The sequence below is a fragment of the Momordica charantia genome (assembly GCF_013281855.1).
Source record: "Momordica charantia cultivar OHB3-1 chromosome 8 unlocalized genomic scaffold, Mcharantia_2.0 BLBB01000008.1, whole genome shotgun sequence".
Taxonomy (NCBI): domain Eukaryota; kingdom Viridiplantae; phylum Streptophyta; class Magnoliopsida; order Cucurbitales; family Cucurbitaceae; genus Momordica; species Momordica charantia.
In genome coordinates, this window is record NW_028275166.1 from 671,500 (window position 1) to 691,755 (window position 20,256).

The 20,256-nt window shown below is 34.4% G+C and overlaps 1 protein-coding gene across 1 annotated transcript; it reads right to left on the bottom strand.

Annotated features, from left to right (window-relative positions):
• Window positions 1–16,762: 16,762 nt before the first annotated feature.
• On the bottom strand, window positions 16,763–17,520 carry LOC111005075 (uncharacterized). The gene has a single exon (XM_022276443.2). It carries the CDS (start codon window positions 17,347–17,349, stop codon window positions 17,056–17,058), a length of 294 nt encoding a protein of 97 aa, XP_022132135.1. The 5' UTR covers window positions 17,350–17,520; the 3' UTR covers window positions 16,763–17,055.
• Between the last annotated feature and the right edge of the window lie 2,736 nt (window positions 17,521–20,256).

The following is a 20,256-nucleotide window of genomic DNA, read 5'->3' on the forward strand; positions in this document are numbered from 1 at the left end:
GGGTGTGTAGTGGAAAGGAGGGGAATTAAATAATGTTTGTTGGGAGACAGATAGGATGGGAGAGGGCAGAGGGCAGAGGGGGTAAATAAAATGGTAATTTGGGAATGGCGTTTTCCTTTGTTCATTGACTCCGTTGAAACGCTTTTTTGGGTTCTGTTCTGTTGTTTGAAAAAGCGGTTAATTATAACTGGTTCGCAGTAAAAACAAACAACAACTGACTTCCCCTTGCCCTTTGGGTTATTTTATTTCTCCATTATTCAAATTCAGACTCCTACCCCTCCCAACTTCTAACCCCAATATTAATTAAAATTAACCCCCCCCCCCCCCCCCCCCCCCCCCGAGTATACACTCGCAGGAGTATGACACGTGTTTCCTTAAAAAACATGCCTTTTCTTTTTAGAATAAAAAAGGAAATTTGCTCTTGTTTAAAAAATATCATTTTTTTTATTTTAGTTTTGATACTATATTAACCTCTCATAAAAGTTTCTAAAATATTTTTTCGACCAAACATTTGTTAATATTTTGAATTGAAAGTTGACGTGGTAGAATTTGAAAAGACGTGACAATTTACATCATGTTTTGGCTCGAGTGTTTTTTCCCCTCGTAATCTATCATATTTTATCATAATCCTCATTTTAAAAATGATAGTTTCTTTCACATTTTTTCTCTTTTTTCAGACTTAATCCAAACAAGCTTAGACGTTAATTGTCGTGTTGTTCAAGACTCTGCACGTCAATTTTTCGATCAAAATATTAACGGATTTTTAAACAAAAGGCAAAGTTCTATGGTATTATTTGTGCCTTTAGAATATTGTTATGTATGTGTGATAATGAGAATTCCAACTAACAACTTTGTAGAAGAAGTGATGACATCTTAATTGTAGAAGTAGGCTCATAGTTTGAAATTTTACAAAAATAACACAATATTTTCCAATCAAATTCAAATGGGATGTAAAACAACTATCATATTTATGCTATCTATGGAAAGAAAATATGGAAATTTGTGATATTTTAAAAAAATGCATATTAAATTTATGTCATGGGGTGACCTTTTTTTTTTTTTAACTTATATCTATATTATTTTGTCTTTAATTAAATTCTATTTTTAAAATTTGAACTTTTATTGTTTTCAGTCCTATTGAGTTTTCCAATTCTCTATTGTAGTTATTAAATTCTTTAAGTTTATTCTATTTTGGTTCTAAAATTTTCAAGATATTTATTTTAGTTCATGAACATAAAAAGAACCTTGAATCATTACCGTTATTTTAATGTTGAGAGATAGATATCATAACTTCAAGTATTATTGTTCTGACATATACATGTATTTCAATCCTATAAACCTAGTTGAGTGGACAAGTATCGACTAGTATAGGTGAATATTAGATAACAAGATAATAACAATAATAAAAATAATTTTTTTTCTTCTTTAATCAAGACTAAGACCAATAATTTGATAGTCTAGATACCAAAATGGTGATTAAAAAATCAACATTAATAAGTGAGTTTTCATGCTCTAGTAAACACTTCAATCAACACTAATCATCTTTCCATGTGTGACAGTACTGCCTCCCCATTTTCTTCAACTTTACTTTTAAGTTTTTGGTTCAGGTATTAACTTGAATCTAGTAAATATTATTTTGATTCACATATTTTCAAAATATTTATTTTAATCTGTATGTAACGTCTAACTAGAATAAATCGATACTACATCGAATGAGAGGGATCCTAAAATCATTGAAAGTATGGTTAAGAAAGCTTAAAAGAAATGATAGTTAGTACCTATACTAGCAATGTGCAGCTTCTTTTTTTCCGTAACTCAATCGTAAGAACTCCAAAATTAAGCGTGCTTTGACTCGTGTTGGTCTGTAGGGATATTTTACGCTCGACGGTGACGCGATTGGGTCGCAAGGGATGCAGGGAGATGCCAGAGCAGAGAGGTGCCAAATCCGATTCCGAATCCTAGACTCGGGGCGTTACACTATATATTTTTAACTTTTGTTTATTTAGTCTACATACTTCCAAACTTCAAAACATCTATTTTAGTACCTGTATTTTTTAAAAAAGTGACTATTTTAATCTCTATTTACAAGATTTTATACAAAATGAAACCTTTTAATACACATTTATTACATTTCACAAAATAATTTAGCGAGTGAATTGTTATGCTAAAATTTGGACTAAAAAAATGAGATAAAAATGAAAATGAATAGACTAAAATGATCTCTTTTAAAATTTTAGAGACTAAAGTAAATGTTTGAAGGTACATTGACTAAAATAAACAAAAGTAAAAAATATAAAGACTAAAATGAATCAAAGAGATTACAAAACAAAAATCATATTTAAATCTAAGTTTCTCGTCATTTGCCCAAATGCCATTGGTTAAAAGTTTTAATTTTAGTTCAAATTTCTCAATGCCACAGTTGCACTTTTTGTATAAATAAAACATATTTCTTTTTATATAAAATTAATCAACCAAACATTCAAACTTATAAATGTTCCTAAAAAAGAATGCATTCAAAAAGAACCAGCTTAGATGAAATCTTAGACTACTTCAACAACCCTTCACCATGTTTGGACCATATATTTAATTTTATTTATTTTTTTAATTTTTTGGGTGTGTGGTTGTAATTAATGAAGGAACAGACAAATATATTAGACGAAAATTTATTAGAAATCCGACAAGCTTAGTGGCATAAGCAGAAGAAAGAAAAAAGAATAAAATACTATTTTGTCCGTGTTATTAGACTTTAATTAATTTACTTTTAAAATATATTTTGATTCATGTATTTTTAAGAGGTGATAGAATTTTAACACGAATGAAAATCCTTTATTATTAATTTCTGATTACATTTCAAAAAATAGGATTCTGTTGAAACTATAGTCGAAGAAAAAATAAGATAACAAAGGGACCAAAACATATTCATTTTTAAAAATTTTACGGATTAAAAATAGACAAAAATTTAAATATTCGATCAAAACAAACATTGTACAGATATAATAGAAATTAAAATATACAGGCCAAAATAAAATTAAAAAAAAAAAGTATTATTTTAAAATTCAAACTGCAACTTAATTAGAGAGAGAGAGAGATGGTGTCAGCTGGGTTCTGTCGGCGTCTAACCCTAACAGAAGTCAATGACATCCCCCTCCCCTTTCAACCACTCCTTCAATTTGCTACTTGAGGGCATTTTCTGGAAATTTGAATTTTAAATATTGTTTTTTTTAATTATCATTTTAGTTTTTTAAGCCCTTAGTGAAAATTTGAACTTCGGAAGTCATGAGAAAAATGTAGATGTTATTAAAAATTTAAATTTCCGATCTCAAAGAGAACAATTGAATTATGCTAATATTAGCATTATCACATTTTAGTTCTTATGATTATGGGTTTTAAATTAATTTTTTTAAAATTTCAATTTGATCTTTATAATGGGACTAAAAGTCTCTAAATGGATGAAATTAAATGTCGTTAATTTTTAAAAATAACATGATTCTTATCAAAGTCGGTAAACACTAGTTCAGACTAGATAGTAACTTAAGTTTTAAGGTGTACGTGATCGAGTACCACAACTTTTTACAGGTCACCAGCTAAGCTGAATAGAAATCTACTCTAGTTGAGATCTAACTCAGTATTTTTTAGAACATTTCCGACCCTCATCATCAATTATAATTTTTGAACCAATCATAAAAAACCAAAAATAAAGAATTGTTACCTAAACAAGCGTTTTATTTTTCAAAGGTTCAACCAAGCTACTTGCATAATTGCCCCATTATATCCATAATCAAGTGAAGAAATTAAGTTACTATCAATTCTTTAGAGAAGACCCATTGTAATTATTAATGTAGTAGTTAAGCTAATTTACTTCGACGTCGTTCTTGCCCTCCAAATTTGAGTTGTTAATATATTCTAGCTATACGTCGTATTCGATATTATCATATATCAACCTTCTTTGGATAATCAAATTTATTTTCTATGGATTATCAATCCCAACAATTAGCTTAAGAGCAAAAAACACTTCTTAATTTATGACTTAAAAGATAAGTTTGATTTGTTTTATTTTTAATAATTATTGAATCTCCTAACTTCTAAACCAAGTTGGTATTTGATGTTAGCAATTAATAAACAATCAATGAGCATATAATGCATGTTTGTTTGCTATATGATCACTTCATTTAATTAAAAATGACCCCTTTTGTTAGGTAGGAAAGGCCTTAAACAAAATACATCAAATTTAACTAATACTCACAAAAGTTGGATTGTAAAAAAAATATTTGATATATATATATATATATATATATATATATATATATATATATTTATTGGTCAACATTAAGGTAGAAAATCTCTACAACTATATTTTATTAACAAGAGAAATGAACGAAAACAATTAAATTTGACAAGAAAGTTACTCTAATATTAGATTGATACTAAAAATACACATATAAATGAAATTGATGAAGGCGACATATTTTTAAAGGGATTGCAAAGAAAAATTTTTGCCAAGTCATAAATATAAATGTGTATTCTCAACCAATAAAGAACGTGTTCGAAAAAAAGAAAATAAAAATAAAAATGAAATTTTTAGGACCATGAATAAATAAATATATTAATCAATGGCAATGAATTATCATAACTCTAAAGATGATCATTTATGAGTTTTATTTATTGAAACAAAAATTAAGAAATAGAGGCCTATAAGTAACTCTTTTTTTTCATATATTTTTATACAAAGACATGAAAACATGTTTGATACTTATTTATTATTTTAATAAACCTTCCATCTCGACTGATGTTTGTAACTAATATGTAAAATAATAAAATTTAAAATCTTTATCTAATTAGTTTCATCTCTTTTTTACAATGAATTATCATAACTCCAAAAAATTATCATTTTATGAGATTTATTTATTTCTTTCTGGAAACAAAAGCCAAGAAATAGACGTCCAATAAATATAGAATTTTGATCTTTCCTCTCTTTTTCTTATTTTTCTATTTTTTTCTTATATTATTTTTAGACAAAGACACAAAACGTGTCTATACTTATTTCTTATTTTTCTATTATTTTATTTTTAATTAAAACTTTGAGCTAAACATTCCTTAAAAAATGTTGTATGTCGATTGATTTCTATAATCAATATATCAAATAATAAAATCTAACATATTTATCTAACTTCATCTCTTTTTGATTATATAATTATATTAAAATAATTTTGACTTAAATTTATAAAATAGACAGCCATCACTCGATCACGTACGTATCTTCAATAGAAAGCAATAAAAAAGAACTGTACAAAATATATATATATATATTATTTTAATAATAATAATAATAATAATAATAACAGTATTATTATTTTTATTATGAGAGCGATAATGAAAATAAGAGAAGGTTGACCAATGAGGGCGATATGGGAACAGAAAAGTTAAAGCAAAATGACAGTACCGGCCACGGGTATATCCAGTTCGACCGACATCCTTTATTTTATAATTTATATCACCAATTACGAAACTACTATTTTATATTCATATTTTCTCACAGGAAAAAGAAAAAAAAAATCAAACTTGCAATAAAAACATAGTAAATTTTTCGATTAAATACTATTTTGTTCTCACTACTCTCGAGTTTGATTCATTTTAGGTTTTGTATTTTAAGAATATTCATTTTACTCGTTGTAATTTCAACTTTGATTTTGGTTCATTTTAGTCCGTATTTTTAATATGTTCGTTTTGGTCTCTCTCTATATATATTTTTTAAGAAAGTTACAATTTTTATCATTATTTGTAAAACTTTAACACAAATTTTATATACCATAAAAACCTTTTAATACAAATTTATGACTACATTTCAAAGAAAATAGTGATCCGTGAGAGAACTATTACCTTCACTGATATGAGACATTTTGAGTTAAATCAAAAGTAATGTCGTGAGGATCTTCTAAGTTCTATACCCAGCAGGAGCAGCAAAAATGAAGATTCTATGTCTAAAGCGGACAATATCATATCATTATGAATATACTTGGGGTATTTGAAGTACCGTTATCATTAACAAGTGGTATCAGAGTCATGGTCTAAACCTAGTTGTGTCGGTGAAATCCTCGAGTACCGAACAAATAAGTGATGAACGTAATATGACATAGTTATGGTGTAATCCATGGTTGTGCTCTATCAAAGTGTGCCTGAAGTCTTGGATAAGAGCAAACTCTCGTTCTTATTTAGGAGTGGGTGAATTGGTTGACTATTTGAGAGGAGGCTCTCGAAAACCGTGAAGACTATGCCCAAAGTGGACAATATCATGCAAAGAATACTATTAAATCCACAGCATTTTTATATAATGGTAAATTTAATATCCTTCATTTTCTATAGTACAACAAGTGGAGCGGAGGGATTCGGACTCGTGACCTCTTTGTCATAGACATTTTCAAATTATACCCATGTACCGTGAACGTGGCAATTGAAACTATTTTTAAAATACGAGACTCTCGATAAATAAAATTGAAAAAAATAAAAACAAAAACAAAAATCATATGGCTTTTGAAGGGATCGGAAGAGTAATGAGATTAGGTATTTATGGTGAAGAAAACAAAGCAAGAGTTGCATCATTAAATCACATTAATTAAAAGGGTCGGTGTCTAATCTTTTAGATCGGATTATGACTCCCCCAAATTTCTCTAAATTATTCTTCCTCCTCTTTGTTTGAAATATATGCAAAAAAATTTTAATTAATTAATATGTACACTTAGTTACGGCGATTCAAATTTGTTTGGCTTAATAAACCTTTTAATTAAAACTAAGGGGCGGTTCATCCTCCATGTCGTGGCTATGAACGTAGGGTAGTTGCGCTTCATAGAGGTAAAAACAGGGACCATCGAAGCGTTTCTACATTGAATGTGTCAATTGAAAGAGGAGAGAGACAACTTGAATTCCATCACAAAATTTGAAAGAGACTACCATTTAAAATACAATTCAGCTGAAGATTCATTGCTCTAAAACTCAAATTCATTTGTTTTTTTCATATTTTTTAAAGAAAATATTTGTGTAGCCTTTCGTTTTTTTTTTTTTTGTTAGAAAATGACGTACAAACTCACCAAATATATACATAAATGCCGACCGAGTCGACCTGACCTAGCAAACAAGAATTCTAAATGAAAGTGAGGAGGATTAAAGCAGGACAAAGAAGAGCTAAACAATCGAATCAAAGCTTGAGTTAATATAGTTGGGCAAAGAAAATTGTTTGGTCATACGAAATTAAGAGTATATTAATTGATTCTATTCATTGTGCATTAAGTGAGTCGTGGTATACACTCGGGTACCTAGTTGGGTATCGTACTATTAGTTGTTTAAAATCACGTTAACCCTCTCGACTAACTTAACCATCAGAGAGATTCTTAAAGGTTAGCAACTCACCATGGTTAATAATTGGTTTATCCAAATGTTTTTATGCATCAAGGAATTAGGCTCATGTCCTTGTCAAGTCTCTTTAATTGACCATCATCATCTCCTATTTCTTTTCTTTTTTGCCGTGTTGAACTTGTTCTACTCACTAATCATCACCTCTTTCCCTTTGTAATTATCATGCCTTACTTATAATCTCATTGTTTTTTATACTCTTTCTTGAGACAACCTCGAAATGCCTGAGCTATCACTTCTTTTACTCAACTACTGGATCGACAAATATGTGCGGTATTTTCCACCCATTGAAATAATTAAAATAATAAAAGTAGATGATGTTATTTAATTTAAGAAACGAGGAAGGAAAAAAAAAGATAAATGAAAAGACAAATTTGTATTTTTTCAAAAGTTCAGCTTCCTACCTTATGTACCTTTGTCACAAGAAGAATAACATCAGAATAAAAATTTGTGACAAAGGGGAAAAAATAATCTTTTGAAACATAAATATGCGGTATTGAAAGGATGTATTTTTTTAATAATATTTTATTTTAAACTTATTCTAAATATATATCATGCACCAAACTATTTTTAAAAATAATTTTCGAAAAATTGAGGGTAAGATATGTCAGTTCACACATTTTCTAATTGCATGTCTCTTAAAAAAACGAGATTTGTCAAATTTATACATAATTATTATTTGGTATAGTGGCCGTAGACTATTTGTGATTCTATGAAATGGAAATAAAAAAATCCAAGAAAAAAGGAAAGATACAAAATTGGTCAGACGTTGTAGAGAAAAAAGGAGGAAGTGAGAAAAATGAGATATTGAGCTTTAATAAAATAATAGAAAAAGAAAAAAAAAGGCCAACACGTAGACATGTTATTGGGCTACGTGAGGAGCGCAGTGTCACGGTCGTACATTTTTCAACCGTGTGGCGCCATGATCTAAGCTCGACCATGGCCAGCCTGACGAGGAACTCTAGCTCCAATCCACTTTTCGCGCCCCTTTGTGGCTTCGTCGGACCTTAGGCGAGGTTCTTTCTTCCTCGACCGAGCTTCACTTGCAGCGGAATTCTCACTTGACTCGGCAATGCACGTCGCCCGTACGTGCATTTAAACTCTAACGCGACTCTAGCCGGCTTGCCTCTACACTAGGCCAAGTTCCACGGCTCTACCTTGCCTCTACTCTAGGCCAAGGTCTTCTGAACGCGACGTCGCAACTTGTTTTCAACCATCTTGGTTCTCGGTCACTCAACCGTCCCGCTCCTACGATGAGTCAAGACCTTACCGGGATGAGTTCTGACCTATAATGAGGCCAGAACGAGCTTAAAACGCCAAACGGGTACGACCGGGACATTCCTGCCGCTTAACTATGTTAGAACTAGCTTATCGGGCCCATCGGACGCCTCTAAGATCATTCCTGCCGAGAAACTAGTCAATAACGGGCTAAACGGCCTTACCGGGTACTGCCGGGATGATTCCTGCCGACTTCCGGACAAGGAATGACTAAACTTGGCAACCGGGATGAGTCTTGCCGCTTACCGGGCCAAGACTAGCTTTTTCCCACTTACCGGGTGCCCACCTGTACTTTAGGATGTCACCCCGAGCGTCGGGATGTCATCGGACTTCACTGCTTACTTGGGCACGCATACCGAGAACCGACCCATGTACTTGTCTTAATGATCGGGACCTTCCGGACATCCAGCCATCCGGACACTATCGTGGCACGACGACTCTTGCGCTCGTGCCGTGTCGTTTGAGTATACCGTACCGCATAGGGACCCCCGTGGTGCAACCTCCGACACATGGACCGAGGCGCAATGTCGGCACACCCGTGCCGCCCGACACTGTCCTCGAGTTTTCTATCCTCGACGGAAGTCGCCCAAGACACTCGTCTTGTAGACGCTCGCCCTCGCCATGACACACGCATGTGCCATGGGGTGGCTCACTTAGGCCCTGACATGGCCCAGGGTGGTGGAGAGCCAACACCATGCCTCCCCCTAGGGTACATTCTAAGGCAAACTTGACTTGGCAGACATGAACGTCGAAAATGGCGAGGAGTCACTTGCCAACGTAGAGTACACGTTTGAATTCCGATTGACACGAAACTTGGCGTGCTTACATATCTCACTAATATGCATCTAACTTTAAAGCCGCTCGTCCAAACTCTTGACGGAACCCCAACTTCTAGGGTCGTGGCCCGGGGCCCCAACTGGCCCCCGTTAAGCTTGTCACCGACACCACCGACATTGCCTTCGCTTTGCATTCTGCATATGCCTTCTCTAGGCATTCTTGAGCACATCCATATGGTGTGATAGGTGATGCACCATCCTCCTTGGTCGCATCACAGCACTTCACTCTCGGCCCTTGACATGACCCGATGGGCGACATATGTTTGTCGCTGACACTTGCACACTACGTGGGCGTCACAACCTACTCTCTACTAGTATGGTTGTGACATTCTCCCCCACTTAAACTGTCATCGTCCACGATGACCTACTCGTGGGGTACAATCCAAAGATAAGAGTTAGGATTGTAACACTCTCCCCCACTTAAACTCGTCATCGCTCTCGATGACGTCTTCTTCAGACTGGCTAACTGACTCGGCTCTTTCTCAGCGTTGCAGCAGAACATCAACTTGGTACAATGCTCATGAAAAAGTCTCCTTTCGCGGACCTTCTCGCGCCCTGCTTTCGGACTTGGCCCAAGACATGATTCAGAAACACAGTCTAAACTTGGGCACACTTTAGCCCTTGCTTCAAGCCCACTTGGCTTCAACTCTCAAGTTCTCTGAACCACTGACACTTTACTGAGGCAGCTAACACTTTACTCTGAGGCTCACTTCAAGTTGGCCCTACCCTTCGCCAACGTCTTTCAACAGGCCACCTGTCGTGGCACGCACAACTGCACAAGCCTTTTCTCAGACCACTTGCTGTGGTAAGTAAGCAAACTGCACAAGGCTTCTATTACGCCACCCTCCAGGGTAACGTTCTCATGTCGCCTCTTGCGACAAACGGACAACACCGACGACTGCCTTTATGCCACCTTCGTGTGGCAAATACGCTGCACGACTCTTCGCTGCCTGCAGCTTCCTACGAACATAATCGCACCAGAGTAACGCTCCTTCTTGAGCAACTACTGGCCTCTCGAACTTTTCTGCGAAGTCGTTCACTCTAAACTCGTCATGCAGCTTGGCCCATTCTCTTGGGCGCACCTGCAAGCCCGTACTAAAGAGTGTTTCAACTTAAGGGACACGCGTGCTCACTTCTTAAGCACAAATTGGGGCAAGCGACCCATTGTCTCGGGCCACTTCCCTTTCTTGAACTGGCTCTTTGCTTTAGCCACACTGTCCACCAACTGTGGACTTACTTGATGCTTCTCTTGTACTTGACCGGCGCATGTCGCACTGACCCCCGGCTTGTCTGCTTGCAGCCATTGACACTATCCCTCTGATGGTAATGGCTCTTTCGAAGACACCCTACCTGGTTCGTCTTCGGTTTCTTTCGTGCTTGCTATTGCGCACTCAGTCTCGGCCTACTTTATGACCACTGACATGCATTTCTTTCTTCTTGCGGCTTACTCCGCACTTGGCTTCAAGATAGCTCCACGACTTATGGGAGCATCATTAAGCGCTGCCTTCTTGATCGCTTCCGCTCACAACGGAACCGCCAAGCCTTAGGCAAGGGACTTGGGTCTTGCTTTCTAATGGGATGGACTTCCCCCAATCGAATGCCTATTGACGACATCGTTTGAGTCTCAAGAAGTCCGGCTTCAACTCTTACTTTCTGCCTCTGATACTGACTGACGCAACTGTCCTGCCAAACTGGCACTCTTGACACACTTGCGGAGTCTTCAATCTGAACTTGGCTTTGTCAAACTATCCGACTAAACGCACAAAGGATGAGTCTGAACTAAGTCGACTTGGGCCTTGTCTTTACTCACGGAGCCAACTTTTTGCTCTGATACCAAATGTCACGGTCGTACATTTTTCAACCGTGTGGCGCCATGATCTAAGCTCGACCATGGCCAGCCTGACGAGGAACTCTAGCTCCAATCCACTTTTCGCGCCCCTTTGTGGCTTCGTCGGACCTTAGGCGAGGTTCTTTCTTCCTCGACCGAGCTTCACTTGCAGCGGAATTCTCACTTGACTCGGCAATGCACGTCGCCCGTACGTGCATTTAAACTCTAACGCGACTCTAGCCGGCTTGCCTCTACACTAGGCCAAGTTCCACGGCTCTACCTTGCCTCTACTCTAGGCCAAGGTCTTCTGAACGCGACGTCGCAACTTGTTTTCAACCATCTTGGTTCTCGGTCACTCGACCGTCCCGCTCCTACGATGAGTCAGGACCTTACCGGGATGAGTTCTGACCTATAACGAGGCCGGAACGAGCTTAAAACGCCAACCGGGTACGACCGGGACATTCCTGCCGCTTAACTATGTCAGAACTAGCTTATCGGGCCCATCGGACGCCTCTAAGACCATTCCTGCCGAGAAACTAGTCAATAACGGGCTAAACGGCCTTACCGGGTACTGCCGGGATGATTCCTGCCGACTTCCGGACAAGGAATGACTAAACTTGGCAACCGGGATGAGTCTTGCCGCTTACCGGGCCAAGACTAGCTTTTTCCCACTTACCGGGTGCCCACCGGTACTTTAGGATGTCACCCCGAGCGTCGGGATGTCATCGGGCTTCACTGCTCACTTGGACACGCATACCGAGAACCGACCCATGTGCTTGTCTTAATGATCGGGACCTTCCGGACATCCAGCCATCCGGACACTATCGTGGCACGACGACTCTTGCGCTCGTGCCGTGTCGTTTGAGCATACCGTACCGCATAGGGACCCCCGTGGTGCAACCTCCGACACATGGACCGAGGCGCAATGCCGGCACACCCGTGCCGCCCGACACTGTCCTCGAGTTTTCTATCCTCGACAGAAGTCGCCCAAGACACTCGTCTTGTAAACGCTCGCCCTCGCCATGACACACGCATGTGCCATGGGGTGGCTCACTTAGGCCCTGACATGGCCCAGGGGTGGTGGAGAGCCAACATCATGCCTCCCCCTAAGGTACATTCTAAGGCAAACTTGACTTGGCAGGCATGAACGTCGAAAGTGGCGAGGAGTCACTCGCCAACGTAGAGTGCACGTTTGAACTCCGATTGACACGAAACTTGGCGTACTTACATATCTCACTAATATGCATCTAACTTTAAAGCCGCTCGTCCAAACTATTGACGGAACTCCAACTTCTAGGGTCGTGGCCCGGGGCCCCAACTGGCCCCCGTTAAGCTTGTCACCGACACCACCGACGTTGCCTTCGCTTTGCATTCTGCATATGCCTTCTGTAGGCATTCTTGAGCACATTCATATGGTGTGATAGGTGATGCACCATCCTCCTTGGTCGCATCACGACACTTCACTCTCGGCCCTTGACATGACCCGATGGGCGACATATGCTTGTCGCTGACACTTGCACACTACGTGGGCGTCACAACCTACTCTCTACTAGTATGGTTGTGACACGCAGCACTCCTGAGCAAGAGAAGTTTTTTCCCTCGACATTTTGTTTTCAATAAGGGCAATTACGTTTTCAATTCTTTGCGTTTGAGACATAATTTTAAACGGTTAGTTGATTAACGTTAAAATAATGTGACACTTAAATTGTTAAATTTATTTATTGATTTGACAAAATATATTAATTTCATACTGTATCAATTGAAAATTAGTTGACTATTTTTGTCTCTTCTATTATTATCATTTACAACTTATACACTAGTAGGTGATTTAGATTTATTATGTGAAATTGAGTATAGTTAAATTGGTTAAGACATGTATTTATTTACCGAAACTTTACCCCAATATATTGTTAAAATTTAGAAAAAAATGTGAAGTTATTAATTTTTTGACAGCAAATTATGAATATTGAAAATTAGTTGACTATTTTTGTCTCTTCTATTATTATCATTTACAACTTATACACTAGTAGGTGATTTAGATTTATTATGTGAAATTGAGTATAGTTAAATTGGTTAAGACATGTATTTATTTACCGAAACCTTACCCCAATATATTGTTAAAATTTAGAAAAAAATGTGAAGTTATTAATTTTTTGACAGCAAATTATGAATCGAAGTAGTCTTAAAAATTGTTCATACTACTAGTATTAGAAAACTCTTACAATTAACCATTCTATTTTAGTGAGTATTACTCTCATTCATTGTCAGCCACGTCATATTCATATTTATATAAGAAAGATGTGTGAAGTTCAACATTAAATAATTATAGTTATGTTACAAGTTTAATCATTCAATTTTAAAAAAATCTCCATATATTTCTTAATTTAAAAGGTAGATATTTAAATTCTGTTTTATAAACATCAGAAAATGTATTAAACTTTTAGGCTTTTTAATTTACAAAGAAAAATTAACCACATGAATGGAAAGCGCGGTGGGCAGCGGAAACCGGGCATGTGAGGCATCAATAATGAAAGCCGCTGCCAAATCTGAACCAAAAAAATATACACACAGTTCCATGGCCCATGGGGATGGGGGCCCAACCGCACCAGATCCCTTTGCGCTTCCAAATAATTTTGTTACTCTCAAATTCGGTATTTTGTGGTGATAAAATTATAGTAACCACCAAGATTTCACTGCACACAATCATATCCATGGCTTCCCCTGGATCCAGCCAAACGTACTCTCTGTTTTTTTCTTCCTTCCTTTGGGTTGCTTCCTTCGCAAACAACTGATTAATTTGATTCTGTCGACAATGGATTCCAACTGGGTCGCTCCCAATTATGTGCCGCACGGAAAAATCTCAAAGGTGAGACTGCTTTCAAGGTGTTTGTGAAAAGTCCTCAATGAAAGTGAAGCTCTACTCTTCAAACCATGCATGATTGCCTTGCGCAGCAACAATGCCGCACATGCCTGCATCAAATTAAACCACACATCTCATGCTCAAATTACACTCTTCTTTTCATTTTCTTTTCCTTTTTGCTCTCTACTTATGATTGAGCCACATTTTCGATTTAGTCTTTGAAGTTCAATTTAGTCTCTATAGTTCTAAAAGTTTTATTTTACAAATGTGGTTTCTGTGTTCAAACCATATAGAACAATTTTATAGAGATTAGTAAAATTGAGTTGTAATAATAGGGACCAAATTGGAACTATCACAGAGACTAAATTGGTAATTGAACTTTTTCTTTATCTTTTCAAGATTTGCTTTCTAATTATTAGTGCGATCTTACCAAACCCAACTTTTTAATTTCCTGATATTTGGTAGAGATTTGTATGGTAAGATTCATTAGATTGCATTATAATGCTATGATTTGCAGGCACAAAAACAACTGTTTTGCTTCCTTAAATCCCACAAATTTTGGTTTTTCTTGGTCGGTGTGTAGCTTCTTCAAATCTCTAATCCTGGTGTTGTGTTGCATAATCATTGTCTAAATCTATTGTGAAATTAAATCCACACCCCTTCATAATTGGGAGTTCATTTTGTATAATTATATAGTTTGAGTTCAAATTAAGCATGTTCTAATTTATAACAAATAAGAAAGAATTTTGAGTATCGGACTTGGATTATTCAGATGAATTTTGGAATGGACTGAGGGATGAAGAAAGATGGGCAGATCCCATCATGATTAAGCCCAAAAAAAACCCGCACCTAATGATCCAATCATCCCACTTTAACAATTAAATCAAGGTTTGCTAAAATCGACCGACACGATTAAATCGAGTCAATTCGACAAATTATTTAGTCTCTAAAGTACCGCGAAATTGTGATGAATATCGATCGAATTTGACCATTATAATTTGGACTTAGTTTCACTTGAAGAGACGTTATATGAGATAACATCTTTACAATTCTTACAAAAACTGATTTATTAACATTACATTGAATAAGAAATATCAACTCAGTTTTACCAAAAAGAAAAAAAGAATCAATATATGTCTATAAAATGTACCAAAAATGGTGTTTTGCCAACATGCGACAACACGTACAAATACTTTGGAAAAAGGACGTGGTGGCTCATTAAAATTAGCTGACAACCTCATCAATGGAATCTTATTCTTGCGGCTCTCAAATCTTTCGGGGGAGGACGGAATCTCTTGGGACCATATCCTCTAACCATTCAATTCCTAAACTTCAATCAATTCAGTTTAATATGTTGTTTAAAATTTGTAATTGACTTAGTTGTCTTGGAGTATAGGAAAAGTTTCTTATATCAGTAAAATAAACAAAATAGTAACCACATTTAGTTTTTTCTCAAATATAGCATTTTTTTTAAAAAAAAAAATTGAGGTCCAATTGTAAAATTACAAATTCACTCTTTAATAATATGTAATATATCTGACCATTGATATATATCTCTGATATACTAATGATATACAAGTGATTTACTTCTCATATAACTATGATATCTACTAAACTTCTAACATGTCTTGCAACTGATATACCTATAATAACTATTGATTTACCACACTGATATATATGTGATATATATTTAATATGTCTTTAATTTACCATTGATATACTTAATATGCTTCTAATTTACATTTATATACATCTGATATAACCATTATATCTCCTAATATAACTATGATATATGTGTGTTGATATCATACTATTATATCCAATATTTTTTTCAGATGAAAACAATGATGTAAGATTTTTTATTTTATTTTTGAAATATAAAGTTATTATATAAAAAAATTTGTGAACCCCAGCGACCAAAAAGATAAGTTAAAATTTTGATAACTTTATAAATTTAAATAGTTGATATCTCTTATATTTAGTATCTAATATTAATATTGAATAAATAGTAATGATATAGTAATCAACATTATTGATAATATTAGTATATTAATCAACAAATTGAATGATAAACTATAATTTAAACGGCTGATATACCACTAAAAATTAAATATTTGATATACCTTATATTTAGTATATCATAAATTAGAAGTACATATATATATATATGTGTGTGTACATTTGATGTATATCAGTGGTATATCTGATAATGTATATCATGGTACATCTGATACTGTATATTAGGGGTATATCGAATGTATATCGAAAGTATATCAGAGTTACATTAGATGTTTATCAAAAATATATTTCATGTATGTATATCATATATAAATTGGATGTATCTTTTATATATATATATATATATATACATACATACATACATACATACATATATACATACATACATTCAATGTATATCAAATATAGATATACATTAGGTATCGTATATCATCAGGATAAAATTGGAATAATAAAATTTCCGAAAATAAAATTCAAATATTTTGTTATATTTGAAATTTTAAAAAATTAATGACATTTTTTGAAATTCATGAAATATTTTTACTAAAATATAACAATTAATGCATAGCTCAGCGATAATTTTTAACCTTCCACCCCACTTGTTATACTAAAAGAAAAAAACAATTAATTAAGTTATATCCGTACAATTGAACTAAAACATTGTTCAAATTTAGTCTTTACAATTGTGCTAAATTAACATTTAGTTTCCCATTTTAAATCGGTAACAAATTAATTCCTACACTTTTTTTAACTAATTTAATTTAATTTAATTTAATTCATAAACTTTAGCATACTATAATTTAATTTAGTTTCTACATTGGAGAAACTCCTCAAAACCGGCGGTTGGGTTGACCGGCTGATAACTGCACTGTAATCGGCCGCCCTCTTCCACCGCCGCCGCAGCTTCTGCACGACATCCGACCCGACCCGGCACATGAACGGCACCCGAAATCTCCATCTGACCACCGAACACATATGCACGTGACCCGACCCGATCCGTTGCAAGTCGGGCACGTGGGCAACGGCCCGGCCATCGGCTTCTGGTCCATCACGGACTTCACCACCACCGCGCCGGCCACCACGCTCAGCCCCGTCGCCAGCTGAGCCAACCCCATCGGATCCATTAAATTCTGAGCAGAAAACGGTTCGTTTAGATCGGAGAACAAATTTTAGAAAATTGGGTGAGAGGAAAAAGAACACGGCGAGAGGTAGATATCGAGCAGAGAGATGGCGTTTAAATAAAAGTAAAAATTTGGGAAAAATAAGAGACTTGGAATTGGAATTTAGCGAAAAAGGAATTTAAAATTGGTTACTTCGCGAACTTTTCCTGTGAAGTGGGCGAACTTCGAGTTGACGGTTTCCATGGATGGATTTCAATCACGTGTCGAAATTACGGAGCGAGGACGGCAGTCGAGTCAACGTTGGAGGCTTTGACTTTTTGGAGTCTTGCTGATCCCGATGGAGAAGGGGACGGCGGACGGTGGCCGGGAATGTCCACATCGACAGCGTAAAATTTTTTAATTGAAGATTCAGCGAAGTGAAATATGGTTCGAGTAGGGCACAATGGGCTTGATCTTACGAGTTGTTTGCTTTTCTCTCTTTTTTCTTGTTTCCCTTTTATGCCTACAGAAGAAGATCAAATAAAACATATTTAGATGTATATTATTTCAAATTTTTTTATGTACACTTCTTGTGATTTATTCCATATGTTTTATAAAATGTTAATTTTGTATTCAATTTTAGGAGTAACATAAATTTAAAAATAACGTGGAGGTGTTTACGGGTCACTCACTGTCAATAAAAATCTAACAGCTTTTTAATTTTTTGAATAATAAAAAAATCCCTCTCTTTTTTTTTTAATTTTATTGTTTCTACACGTCAAAAACTTAATAATGATTAGAAAAAGGAAGCACTAACAATAAGTAATAAAGTACGTTTCAAATTTCGTTAATTTTTTGATTGAGGTTGAAAATTTAATCTTCAATCTCATAGTTCTAAAAAAAACTTGACGAATAACAATTCTAAACACCAAAATATATATATATATATATATATATATATATATATATATATATTTTATTTTGGAAAAATAGTTTTCAAATAAACTTTATTTTTTGAGCTCGAACAAATTACTAATGTTTTAATATGGTGGCAATTTTCGAACAATTCTAAGTTTGAAAACTCGAGTGTGTTGGGTTTGAATTAGGAGTTTTTTGGGCCAATGGATGTGATTGTATTTGTGGATTGGGCCTTCTGTAATTTTTCAGGAGCTGTGGACCTTTCAGCAACATCGGGAAATTAATCATATTCATCCTTTTATTTTGAGTAATTTTCAAAATAGTCGCTAATATTTATTTGTTTTAAATTTGACCAGTACGTTATTCTCACATATTTCTCAACGTTTCAATTTCAATAATAGTTTTACCAAAATATTTGAAAATTTTAAACTTTAAAATGGTAAGCAATTTATAGGAAAAACAACAGTAAAAAAAATAAATAACTTAGCTTGTTTGATATCATATTTGTCCAAAATGGCATGGCAAATATAGAAATATTTATATGCAAATGATAACTTTGATAATCAGATAATATAAGTTTTCATATTTTGGCTGCACTACAAAATGTGGAAATAGAAGTTTGTGAGAAAAGGTTGGTAGGTAGAGAGATAAATTATCTAATTGAAAAATGTGAATAAAAAAATAGCCCAGTAAATTGTTCATCAGTAAATAAAATTCTATAAGAAAATATTTCGAGTCTTTTTAGTTTTATGTTTTTATTTTATTTATTTTTTGTGTGTAAAATTTCATTAGTTAGTTTTTCACGTCTCTTCAAAATATATTTAAATTCTTAGTTAATTTTCAAAAGCAAAAATAAGTATTTGAAATTTCTTTTTTCACTTATATTTTGAAAATATTTGTAACAACTATATAATATAACAGAAAAACATATATATAAAAGCAATCTTTATAAACTTAATTTTTAAAAATAAAATGACTATCAACTAAAACCTTAGTTGTTAGTAAGAGAATTGTGTACATCTCAATAAGTCAGCAAGAGAAATCATGTGTGAAGGGAGATTGGCAAGAGATTAAAGTTTAATAATCAATACCTATTTAAAAAGCAATGCTAAGTGATTTTTATTAAAAAAGAAATACTAAATTATTGTAGAATTTAGAAAGTGTTGATGATATAAAATCATTTTTTTTAAACAGTGCATATGTAGAAATATGAATCTGAACTTTCAATTTATAAAAGTAGTTGTTAATATTTTAACTAATTAAAATATAAGTCTTGTCCTCATTCATTAAAAATGTGGGATATAATGTAGAGAAAAATAAAAAATAAAAGAGATATAATTTCTTTTTTTTTTTTTTTCCAATCTTGATACCCTTTTGAATAGGGAATAGGAATCCTCCACTACGTTTGAAGCAAGGTTTCATTTTCATAGGTCCAATTCTTTGAAAAAAATTTGTGATCGCTCAACTGTGACGGCCATTTTCATAACCATCACATGTATAAAAGAGAGAGAAATTTTTTTTTCTTATATTAAATATTTAATTCATACTAGGTCGACCATTGTAATTTACCCATAAAATATATATATATATATTTTAGTACAAATGAGATCGAACTCACAATCTCTTAATTGAAGATATATGTCAATTACCATTCAGTTATGCTCGTTTTGACCAGAAAAAAATTATATTGATTACCTCTTTTCTTATACATAAATGACGTATGTAAACTTCTCGAATTGGAAATCAGAGTTTTCTTTTTTATAAAATTAGAGTTTCATATGGGGATTCTTTTTTTTTTAATGTTTATAGTTATTTTTTTCCTTTTAACAGGGTTTGTACAGGCATTCTACTGTTTGTATAATTAATATATACATTGATTTTAATTTTTTTTTATAGTACAGCAACATGTAGAGATGGAAACTCTGATGTGACAGAAATTTCTTAACTTATTGAAGATGTAAAGAGGATGATAACTCGTCGGATAGCGATTGCCTTGGATCACGTCGGACGCGT

What these genes read in the sequence shown, in the direction of transcription:
- LOC111005075 (XM_022276443.2), bottom strand. Translation starts at nt 17,349, where the DNA reads ATGGATCCGATGGGGTTGGCTCAGCTGGCGACGGGGCTGAGCGTGGTG.